Here is a 12,604-nt window from a genome sequence, read left to right as displayed (position 1 = left end):
GATGCTCAGCGCAGAGCCTGATGCGGGGCTCAATCCCATGAACCATGAGATCTTGACCTGAGTCAAAATCAAAAGTCAGATGCTTAACTGACTGAGCCACCCAGGTGCCCCACAATTTTATACTCTTAACACATAAATACCTTAGATGGTAGTTATGATCAAACTGCAAAAAAAAAAAAAAAAAAACCAATATAATTACATTTAGTCGATATATTTAATTAATTAGTACAATTCAAATTCCTTAGATGCAATACTATTGACCGACTGAAGTTTTTTTTCTTTAACGTTTATTTATTTTTTGGGAGAGAGGGAGGGAGGGAGAGGGAGAGAGAGAGAGAGAGAGAGAGAGGAGCAGAGAGAGAAGGAGTCACAGAATCCAAAGCAGGCTCCAGGCTCTGAGCTGTCAGCACAGCGCCCGATGCAGGACTTGAACTCACAAGCTGTGAGATCATGACCTGAGCTGAAGTTGGACACTTAACCAACTGAGCCACTCAGGAACCTGACCAATTTAAGCTTTCTATTCCGTATAAGAAATGGCTACAATAAATGAGAAGGTATACTTTTTCTAAGGCAATCAACATTCAATTAAAATTTAAAAACTTTCCAAGGACTTTACAAAGGTGTTGGTAACAACTTTGATTAAAAAAAAAAATCACAACGTTGCTACTGCTTCTCTTTCTTTTCCAGAAATTCCAAAAAGATTATTACACCAGTGAAGACAGACAAGTCAACTTGAATGCTATTACCAACAGACCAGCTTGATAACTGAAGGACCCGGCAAATTATAAGGATTGCTCTCACTACAGAATCCTCCCCGTGTTCCTATAATTAATGTTACAGTATAATCTACACAACTGTACCTTGTGCCTTCTTATAGAAATTAGACCATGCTCAAGTCTTCTTTATCCTGAGGCATCAAGAATTCCCTTGGAGTGAGGCTCCAGAGGGCGGGAGGGGGTCTCCTATCCCCCTTCCCAGAGCCCTCGTGTTCTATTTTCTCCTTATTTCTAGTCCCCTGCTGCAGGCCCTATCTCCAGATCAGGCAGATATATTTGCTCCTACTTGGCGCAGCTTTGTTTTATCACTATGCCTTAGGCTTACTGGTGGCTGCAGCCTATTGAAAGTGATAAATGACTAGAATTTTCACATAAAGCTTTCTTCTTATAAATCAGGAATTGGTGCTTGAGGCAAGACAGCCTTTCCAAGAGTCTTTTCAAAAGGCTGCTAGAGTTCTCACCTGGGCCTGGGACCTCTGTAGCCTCCAGGAAGATGAGTGCGTGCTGGCTGAACAGGGGGGAAAGGCAGTGGTGCCCAGTGGACAGAACATCGAACAGAAGACCAGTTGCAAAACCTCAGCAGGGCGGGGCCTTCCCTGGGCTGGAGGACGCCTGTGCAAGGCTTTCCCATCACCAACACCCAGAGGCACTTTTTAGGGATCAGTCAGTGCTTTTCATATACGGAAGGAAGCAACAGATACTACTGGAGAATACTATGTGCCAGGCACTTGCACAAGCCCCGTCCTCACTCTCCCAACTCTGTATGGCTGCTACTGTGACTTGAACTCAGGGGCAAGACGTTGAGGCTGGAGGAGGCTATGTGACTGACCCAGCCAGGAAGGGGGCTGGTCCAGGCTCATAGCCCAGCTGCTGGACCGCCCATTTGAACGTGGTGCAGATCACGTCAACCTCAACACCCAGGGGTTGCCTGCTTTGTGTGTCCATTCATTGAGCTGGCAGAGTAGGTGAGGTATGCAGAGAGGCAATGGAAATTCAGTGTCTTGCTCCAGGCTTAGCAGGGCCAGGCCTCCATGGGAAGCTAAATTCTCTGTGCTGTGGCTGTGAACCTCCTCACCTGTCTCTGGCTGTTTGTGCTGACTCCCAGCTAAGGAGGACTCCACTCCGAACCCCAGTTCCATGTGGGAGCCTGAGTTCCAAGGGGCATTTATACCTGCCTAGCAGTAAATGATGTTTAAAGAGTGTAGGTGACTCTGCCTGTTGCCCGGCAGCAGGAGCGCCTGCCCTGTGGAGACAGGACTCTGATGTTTTGTAGCTATTTGCAGTCTCGGGTCCCACTTGTTGGCACTGCACCGGGATCTGAATGATGTTTCAAATGCCATTGGGATTACGCTTTCGTTTTTGCCTCTATAAACCTCCCCAACCCCTAAGATGCAGCTCTCCTCTACTGTAGTTAGGTTACACAAGTCACCAGAAGCTAGGTGCTAGAAATTCGGCCTTTCTGGGTCTGAAAAAAAGTAAATTGTGCCTTTGAATTCTGTAAGACCCTTCACCGTCCACCTGTTTAGGCTGGTCTTGTTTCAGCCATGTGTGGTGTGTGGTGTGTGGTGGCGGGGTGTGGGGATCATGAGTAAAGAAGCCTCTCGGAAGGAGAGGTCACGTCAGGGCCACTTCGGGCTGAGCGCTCCACTTCTGCCTCTGCACCCTGAGCTTAGGGGTGGCCTCCGCAGGGAAGGGCGCCATCTTGAGGCAGAGGGCAGAGACTCAGGGTGAGAGAACCCCTTTCCCTTCGGTCAGCAAGACCAACGTGTATTTTCCTCAAAAGGAACTTGTATGAAAACCTTGAAGGTAAAGGAAACAAGAGTAAGGGAACTGGATATGTTTTGCAGACTTACTAGATTTCTCTTCAGTTTCCTGGAGCCCCCTCAGAGACTGGCCAGGCTCTTGCCTCCAATTTTACACACCCATCCTGCGCATCTTTTCATCACTGGGGTGTGCTTTTACCCCTCCTTCTCAGCCTGTGCTGGGGTTTGGCAGCCACCCTCGCTCTTGTGACCTCTACCTGCCTTTTCCACTCCTCAGAAAAGACAATGCTTCCCCTCTCTGAGCTGTCTGCAGGTGCACTGGTGCAGCTCTCCTGTACGGATGCTCTCCTGTGCTGGGTGAATTCTCCCTAGATGTCTTCTTACCCATGGGTTTCTAGAATCTTCTCATCATAGGCCCTGTTTCCAGCCTATTTCTTGCTTGCTAGCTTGTGTGCTAAAGCAGCTTCTGAGCCGTGCTGTTCTAAGCCGGCACCTCTACCTACTTTCTTTAGTGACTCCATTTATTTAATTTTAGGTTCCAGTCTGCATCTATTTCACACTTTCCAAAAACGCATGAGCCTCCTTAAGGCTCCCCACTGGAAAAGCCACGGTCTGTAACAGCCCAGGACACCTCTCACCTGCTTGTGTCCTTGACCCCAGCCATCATACTTCTCAGCCTTTCCTACCACCGAGCATTGTGCACACAGGGCCCGTGGCATGATCTGCCCTGCCACTTGATGAGCTTCTCTGAGGTGCAAAACAGAATGGGGTTTAAGAACACAGCCGTGGTAAGTTACTGGATTTCTCTACATCTGTTTCCTTGTCTGTAACATGGGGGTTAACAAAAGGGTTGTTGCAAGGATTAAATGAGTTAATGTGTGAAATGCTTAAAAGAGTGAGTGCCTACCACATAGTAAGCACTAGATGTTAGCTATTATTGTGATTAATCATTAACTTTAAAAAGTGTGTGTATATACACACATGTACACAGAAAGAGTACACGCATGCATGCACTAGCTCAGCCCTCAAATAGTTCCCTCTGTTCATGGTCCTGTTTCTTCCCTGAACCTAAGAATTCCTTAAGAGTGAGAACCATGCACACTTTCCAAATGCTGGCCCAATGGTCTCAGGGCTGGAGGGTGGCTGGTGGTCAGGAACGTTATCCCTGGGCTGCTTCTGTTTCTGACTTTGCCACTTAATAGGTGAGCAATCTCTGGCCAAGTTTCTGGATATTCTCTAAGTTTCTTCATTTGCAAAAGAAGAAAGAACTATCCCTTCTCTGATTGGGATGTTGCCAAGATAAAGATTATCATGTATGTAAACCACTCAGCATAGTGCCTGCCACATCCTGGGAGATCTGGGGCTGCTAGTTTTTTCCTGCCCAGCTTCACAGCAGAGTTCTGGAATGGCAGTTTCTATCTCGACTGGATTCTTTGTTCTATTTGTTGCCATTAGGTTCTATTCTTAAACTGTCCTGATAAGGAATTTAACATAACCGAATATTTTTGTAGATAAAAAGTCAAAAGAACCATCAGGATCTTTTCTCAACTATTTAAAAAGTCTACAGTTAAAAAAAAAAGTCTACAGTTACAACCCAGCTGGCTGAAGAGAAATTAGATTTAATCCCATGGGGCTTTAGTGGCTATAAATGTCTGAAGCCATCAGGTAGATGATCAGGGAACTGCTTTCCTATGGAGGCTCTTTGGACTGTAGACCGTATTCTTACCTACCTTTTGTCTGTTGTAAACACTGAGTCTTCCTTGAAATAAAACTCTTGAGAAACACTTTTTACTTTTGGTATGTGTAGAAAACAAAAAGCAAAAACCACCTAATTCTTCAGGATTACAAAGTTTTCCAGTAAGGGCTTCAAAGTGAAATATCAATCTGTTCCAGACTAATTTCTGGTCATCTTCTAATTTTTAAAGTAGTAAACAAGTAAACAAGTAGTAAACAATTTTTAAAGTAGTAAACAAGTAAACAAGTAAACTCAACTTCATACATTTCTTCTATTCATAAAGCTGACTTCACTGTTGGTAGCACTATGACTGTGAAGAAATAAGCAACTGCCTTTGGATGATAATTTCAACTCTGATTCTAAGGAACCAAAGCCCATGTAAAGGATAACACGTGCAAACACGTGCACACATATACAACATACCGCCTTCACAGTTAACAGAGACCAAGACTAATTGAAACATAAAAACTTAATGGTGCCAGTTAAACTTCAAAGCCATAAAATGGTAGGTTCAAATTTCAATGGCAGATGACAAATCTTTCCTAAGACTGATGGAAAGCTCCATCCTGTTAATTCACTCATTTCATTTCTTAGCTCTTGTAAAAATTTTGTATTTGGCTCTGAAAAGCACTTACTATTTTAAAAAAGTCTTACTCTCTGCTAGGGCTTGAAACAATGTGAAAAGGCAAAAGCACATTAATAGAGACAGTAGCATTGTCATTAAACACTCTTACATCTCCTGCTTATGAAGGAAAATCACAACTCACCATAAATGGGAAGGAGAGCAAAGGGAACAAACTAGGTTAATTTTTACTGGAATAAAGTGAGGTGGGGAGGAACTATCTTACTAATTTATGAAATACTGCTAGAAGAAAAAAATATTTTGTAGGTATTGAGGAAGAAGCCAACCTCAACACAGCCTGCTCTAGAGAATAAAGTTAAACACTCAGGTGAATTCTCTAGCATACAGAGTCGGCTGGAAATATCAGAAGAGCCACTGAACCAGTGAATCTCAAGGGATAAAGATGTACTAAATAACCTCTGCGGCTTCTGAAAATCCTTTAACTTACTCATGCACCTAACAACAGGGCCCTAGAATACATAAAGCAAAAACTGACATAATTGAAGGGAGAAACAATAATAGATTCAACAATAATCATTGGAATCTTCAGTACTCCACTTTCAATAACAGAACAGCTAGATCGAAGATAAAAGAGGAACAAGAAAATTGAACAACACTATTAAACAACTAGAGCTAACAGACATCTACGGAGCACTCCACCCTATAGCAGAATATGTATTTCTCTCAAGTGAACATGGAACATTCTCCAAGATAGACCATATGTTAGGTAATAAAACAAGCCTCAATACATTTAAAATGATTGAAATCATACAAAGCATATTTCCAACCACAATGTAATGAAATTAGGAATCTGTAAGAGAAGGAAATTTGGGCAATTCACAAAGATGTGGCATTTAAGCAACATACTCCCCTCAACAACAAATGGGTCAAAAGAGAAATCACAGGGAAACTAGAAAAAAAAAATTGGGATAACTGATATAAAACCCACAATATACCAAAACCCTATTGATGAGCAAAACTGTGCTTAAATGAAAACTTATAGCTGTAAATAATTATATTAACAAAGGAGAAAGAGCTGAAGTTTTTCCACTTTGAGAAAAAAAGAGAAAGAAAAAACTAGGCCCAAACCAAGCAGCAGAAGAAAGTAACAAAGATCTGAGTAAAAATTAATTAAATACAAAATAGAAAAATTGGCAAATTAATGAAACCAAAAGTTAGTTCTTTGACAAGGTCAAAATTTGCAAACCTTTAGCTGAATTGACCAAGCAAAAAAGAAAGAAGACTCAAGTTACTAAAATCAGGGATGAAAGAGGGGACATTACTACCTACACTGCAGGAATAAAAAAGGATTACAAGGGAACCTTATAGACAATCATGTGCCAATGAATAAAATAAACTTGATGAAATGGACAATTACCTACAGAGATGCAAACTATAGGAACTGACTTAACTAGAAATAGAAAAGACCCATAAAAACTAAAGACAGTGAGCCAGTAGTCAAAAAACTTCCCACAAGGAAAAGTTCAGAGCCAGATGGCTTCACTGGTGAGTTTTACCAAACAAATGAGAATTAACACCAATCCTTCTCAAACTCTTTCAAAAAACAGCAGAGGAGGAAACACTTCATAATCATTATATGAGGCCAGCAGTACAGATACTAAAGCCAGAGAAAGAAATCACAAAATTATAGACCCATACCTCTTATGAATACAGATGCATAAACCCTCAGCAAATACTACCAAACTAAATTCTGCAACATATAAAAACATAATCCCACTGTGACCACTTGCCTGGGGATTTATCCCAGGAAGGCAAGGTTGGCTCAACACATGAAAATTGATCAATGTAATACATTAATGCAAAAAAGGACAAAACCTACAAAATAATCACAATAGGCACAGAAAAAGCATTTGACAAAATCCAAAACTCATGATAAAAACACTCAACAAGTTAGAAATAGAGAGGAACTTTTTCAATCTGACAAAGGGCATCTATGACAATCCCACAGCTAACATCATACTCAATGGTGATAGTCTGAAAGCTTTCCCCCCAAGATAAGGAACAACACATGGATGCTGCTTGCACCACTTCTATTCAACATTCCACTAATGGAGGGTCTAGCCAGGGACAATTAAGCAAGAAAATGAAGTAAAACGCATTCAGATCAGAAAGAACATTAAATTATCTCTATTTGCAGATGATATGACCTCTTATATAGAAAATTCAAAGGCATCCACTAAAAGGCTATTAGAGCTAGTAAATGAGCTCAGCAAGGTTGCAAGAATAAAAAATCCATCATATTTCTACAAAAATTAAATAAATAAAAAGGCATCCTCTGTTCATGGATTAAAGACTTAATACTGTTACGACACTACTACCTAAAACGATCTGCAGATTCAGCATAATCCTGATCAAAATCCCAGCTGGCATTTTTGCAGAGATTGAGAAACTGATCCTAAAATTCATATGGAAATGCAAGGGGCCTTGGAGGGCCAAAACACTCTTGAAAAATAACAAAGTTGGAGGACTCACACTTCCCAATTTTAAAAACTTAGTATAAAGCAACAGCAATCAGTATCATGTGATACTGACACAAGGACAGAAATGGACACCAATGGAATAGAATTGAGAGCCCAGACATAAACTCATATATTATGCTTAACTGGTTTTTGACAAGGGTACCAAGACCTCCATGGGGGAAAGAATAATTTTTTCCAACAAACGGTACTGGGACAAATGGATAGCCACATGCAAAAGAATGAAGTTGGTCCCCTACCTCACACCATATACAAATTTTAACTCAAAACGAGTCAAAGACCTAAATATAAGAAATAACCTATAAAACTCATGTTAAATTTTGTTAAAAACTTGTTAAATTTCCTGTCATCTTGAATCAGGCAATGATTTTACACACATGATACCTAAAACACAAACCAAAGAAAAAGCCAGACAAACTGGACTCCAACAAAATGAAACACCTGTATTTTGAAAGTTACCACTGAGAAAGTGAACAACTTAAAGAATAGGATAAAATATTTGCAAATCATAGATAAGAGTCTAGTAATCTGGAATACATAAAGAACTCTTATAAGTTAACCACAAAAAGACAATCCAAATGAAAAAACAGGCAAAGGAGTCAAGCAGATCTTTCTCTAAAGACATTCCAGTGGCCAACAAGCACATGAAAAGCTGCCCAACATCAGTAGTCACTAGGGAAATGCAAATTAAAACCAAGTCAAAATGCAAATAATAAGGTGACATTTTGTACCCACTAGAAATGGCTAGAATTTTTTAAAAAGTTAAATAATGTGTTAGTGAGGAAGAAGAGAAATTGGAACTCTTGTACACTGCTGGTGGGCTATCCACTGCTATGGATAACAGCTTGGCAGTCTTTCAACAAGTTCTAGAGTTGCCATATGACCCAGCAATTCCACTCCCAGGGACACACCCAAGAGAACTGAAAAGATACATTCACACAGAAACTTGTACAAAAGGTAGAAGCAACCCACATGTCCATTACTGGATGAACAAGATGTGGTATATTTATCCACACAATGGAATTATTATTCAGCCAGAAAGGATAAGTACTGATTCATGCTACAATATGGAAGAACTTGCAAATGTTACATTAAGTGAAAGAAGGCAGACACAAAAGGCTACACATTGAACAGTTCTATTTATATGAAATGTCCAGAATGGGTAAATCCACAGAGAGTGGATTTGTGGTTTCCAGGCTGGCAGGGTGAGCGGTGACTGTTAATGGGTATAGGGCTTCTCTTAGGGGTGATGAAAATGTTCTAGAATTAGACAGTTGTGATGGTTGCACACCCTTGTGAATATACTGAAAACCACTGACATGGCTTATCCTTTAAAAGGGCAAATTTTATGGTATGTGAATTAAATCTCAACAAAATAGATAAAAATCTTCAACCCCTTACCAATTTGAGAATGACTGCTGTAGTGAACCCATTACTGATGGGATCAAATTCAGATGGGAATTTGGGAGTAAATTCTCATCCCTCAGGCATACTGATGCAAAAGGTTGAAGATTCACTGCTTAGAATGTTTACACATACTGATAATCCTTCAAGCATATGATTCAATAGAACATAAACTATTTTAACATTCTTCTTGTCAATATAGCAAAAAAGATTTCCACTTGTAAAACTGCTCTCCTCCAACTTTTTAGAATTTGCTGCTTTAAAAAAAATACTGTACAAACTAGGGAGAAAAACACCTTGGACAGATATAATTTATTACACATCGGTGTGTATTTTGGAAAATTTTCCATAGACTCATTCCTTCATCCCACAAGTATTTATTGAGCACTTACTATGTGCAAAAAGCACTCTACTAGGCACGGGGGGATATAGAGGCAAGCGACACAGCTAAATGTCCCTGTTGCTGTGGGGCTGATGTTCCAGTGGAGGCAGATCAACCATGTTCTTCTGGTGGAGCAAGAGATTATCAGAGAGGATGGTGACCTTGAAGCAAGTCTACTGGAGTAACTCACTGGGTGCTTGAGTGGGCATTACTGCACAGGACGTGCTCACGCTCTGGTCGTATTTGGGCACCAGGAGGAACCAGTGTGAAAATACCAACAGGAGCAGCATCACTGCTCCTCCTGTGGGGGAGTCATGAGCACAGTTTGTCTCTGAAACACACATAAATGAAACTGGGGTATGTGATCTCCAGGTCAGCCTTCCGATCAATCACAGGTGGGTGAAAAATACTCAATGGCACGGTCTTTTTATTTTATTACTTATTTATTTTAATACAAAGCTTTGGCATTAGCAATTTTATGAAAAAATAAAATGTACTAAAAATAAACGCTTGTGTGGCATGATTGGTAAATGATGCACAAAAATAGGTTCTTTTTTCCTTCAAGGCAATCAGTCAGAAAGCAGTTTTTTTTTTCTTCTTCAAAACCACTCTACCCTGTGGAATAGAAGGGAAAAAAAGAGGTCAAGAATTAGTTAAAAGGGAGTGGCCAATATTTTAAAACAACGGAGAAAGTGATCTTAACTGAAAAGTGGGCTGGGGCTGTCCCCCACCATTTCCCAGCCCCATTTGGGAAAGTCAGTAAGCCATTAGCATTTTCCTGAACTCAGCAGCTTCAGATCTGTGGTCAAGTGGCTCAGTCACCTTAGAAATGTGTTAGTCCCCCCAAAAGGAACGCAGGGAAAAGCACAGGCTAACCAGCATCCTGCTTAAAAATGCAGGAACGATTATCATACAATTCACAACTTTTCCTGGTTTGAATGCAAGTTCTCGGTGCTGAGTGTCCTGAAATCTGCAGCTATTTCTTTAAAATAGGATCCCCCTTTATACCTGGGACAAGAGTATCTATGTTTATTTTGAAATAAAATTTGTGAAATGTAGACTTCTGGGACGTGTGGCTCTCTTATGGGACTTCCCCAGACTGTATGTGCACGTGTCCCTAAATCTGGTGTCTGATGGTGCCCGGGGTCTTGGGAAGCCCCCTGCTCTGCCCTGGGGCGGACACCACCCCTCCACAGCCTGGCTCTGTGGGACGGCCCTAGCTTCCTGAAGCTTCATGCAGCTGGTTCGCTTCCTTGGTACCACGATTCTGGTCTCTAGTGGTGCTCTTTTCTCTCTGCTCAGTTCTAGACCCACACTTCAAACCACTTAATCTCTGGACACCACACAACTCTCCAGCATCTCTGGATTTCCTTCCTCAGCTCTGTAGTCACTTAACCTCCCACCTCCAGTCTCTCCCAGGCCAAGACAACTTCTAAGGAATCATCTTTGTGCCAAAAGGCCTCAGATATTACCTACTGCTTATAAGGGCACAGTCCAGATTCTGTAGTCGGCCTACTGCCTCCAGCACACACATCAAGCCCACCACTCCCTGAACCAGCTCTGCTTTTTCCTCTTTGTGTCCTAAATTATGCCTGGCCTGGTTCCTGAGTGACTCTCTCCAGGAAGCCTCTGTTAACTCCCCAGGGTGGGGGCAGCAGGTCCCCTGTGTCTGTGTGACACTGAGAGGCTCTGCCATCACTCCCACTGGTGCCTAAGCCTGAGCACTGTGCAGCACAGCCCCATTCCCACAGCGCCCCTGCAGGGCAGGGCCTCGTGCCTGGGGAGGGTTGGCGGGGCGCAGCAGGAAGGCCGCTCACCACTTGAAGATCACATACCTATTTTATAAAATTTCCTCAGAAAAGCGAAGTATTAGGTAGGAGAACTTTCGATGGGTGAGTCAAGATTTTTAAACTTAATTTTGCTCTTCTAAGAAACTATAAGCTAATGTAGCTATAAGAAGGTTAAAGGTACTTGTGGGGGAAAAAAAAGACAGCGAGGGAGTCCAATCAGGGGTCCCCACTGCCTTTAACTTTCTTTGTGCTATCACATTTCTAAAAAGCCCACTGTGTCCTCTTCCACTACATTATTTCTAGCCCTTAAATGGCTTACTGGAGCAGGCAAAGACCAGCAGTGTAAAGAAAGAGGTGGGCCCAGAAATGCTGGGCTTGAACCCCAGGCCCTCTTCCTATGGCATTTCTCAGGCGTCACGCAGCTCCTCTGGGCCTCACTTAGGTTATTTTGTGTACATATCTCAGGCTCAGAGTGGCTGAGAGGAGAAAGAGGTGGATTCATTATCAAACTGGGGGCAAGTTCAAATCTTTGCTGGCATTGCTATAAGGAAGGCTGTCTCGGAAAAATAAACAATCGAAGATGGATTCCAGTGTAACTAAGCAAAAGGTATTCTGTTGAGAACCAGAAATCCAAAATTCTTTAGATCTGTGTTTCTCAAACTGCAGGCTGAAGACTATTACTGGACTGTAAAAATCTATGTGGGAATTCATGACCAGTATTAACAACAACAAGGTACAGAGAGGAGATCCGAGAATAAGGATGTAGTAAGGGAGGTGTTTGTGAAACTTGTTTCAGTTATACACATGTGAATATGTCACAATACAACATGTAGTTCTTACAGTGGCAGGTGGTAAAAAAAAAAAAAAGTTTTAAAATAGTTTTGATAGTTAAGGTTCTAAAAGAGGCAGCCAGCCAGCAGGGCATGCAATACCTCTTCTTGGGCTCTGATCCCTCCTAGGAAAGGACAGACAACTGAAGAGGGACTCTCAGAACTGGAAGGAGCCTCAGACTTGCACCTGACACAGGGTCTGCCTCTGAACAGTGCCGGCCTTGTGGTTTCTGTCACATAAGCAGGTTCTGGTAATTCACCAGCTCTCAAGGTATCCCATGTCATGGATGGACACTGTTGATCGGCAGTTAAGTTCTTTCCTATATTAGGTGTTACTCTACCTCTCCTCTGTGGATGTCTCCAGAGCTCCTGAACTACACAGTAAGCCCCCTCCATATGCACTGGTTAGTCATCATGAGACTATTGTGAGTGTTACAGGGGCAACCTGGGTAGAAACAGAGTTCCACACAGGAGTAAGTTCTTGGGAAGCACTCAGTAAACAGCAGCTAGTCTCATCTGTGGGAGCCCTTCAAATACATCCCTCACATCACCCTCATCTTTGCTCTTCTGAGCCAAGCACCCCCAAGACATAAAGATGATTACATTTTCAGATCCTTTTATATTGAAATACGTCAATGTTCCTCTTAAAGAGTGTGTGTAGATAACTCAGAAATACTGAAAAGAGGGTCAAATAAAAACATCAATTCCTCTGATCTGGCTCATAAATGTCTATCACTGCACCTCAGAGGCCACCAGCTCACCAGGAATATTGGTGGGGACAACTCGGGCCTGCTGCAGAGCCAG

General features: G+C 42.0%; 1 protein-coding gene across 3 annotated transcripts in view; it reads right to left on the bottom strand.

Moving 5' to 3' along the window:
• The window catches only part of RNF130 (ring finger protein 130), a 135,255-nt gene that overhangs the window by 18,070 nt on the left and 104,581 nt on the right, over positions 1-12,604 (bottom strand). For 2 of the 3 annotated variants that reach the window (XM_027076943.2, XM_027076945.2), the window contains one exon: positions 9,605-9,795. The exons of the other annotated variant lie outside the window; for it this stretch is intronic. In XM_027076943.2, the coding sequence (XP_026932744.2) occupies positions 9,780-9,795 (16 nt within the window). In that variant the 3' untranslated portion in view covers positions 9,605-9,779. Of the gene's footprint in view, positions 1-9,604; positions 9,796-12,604 lie in introns of those variants that run through there. 3 annotated transcript variants of the gene reach the window in all.

The sequence above is a fragment of the Acinonyx jubatus genome, chromosome A1 (assembly GCF_027475565.1).
Source record: "Acinonyx jubatus isolate Ajub_Pintada_27869175 chromosome A1, VMU_Ajub_asm_v1.0, whole genome shotgun sequence".
NCBI classification, from domain to species: domain Eukaryota; kingdom Metazoa; phylum Chordata; class Mammalia; order Carnivora; family Felidae; genus Acinonyx; species Acinonyx jubatus.
Note: the sequence above shows the minus strand (reverse complement) of the source record. Positions and strands in the feature narration are given on the sequence as shown.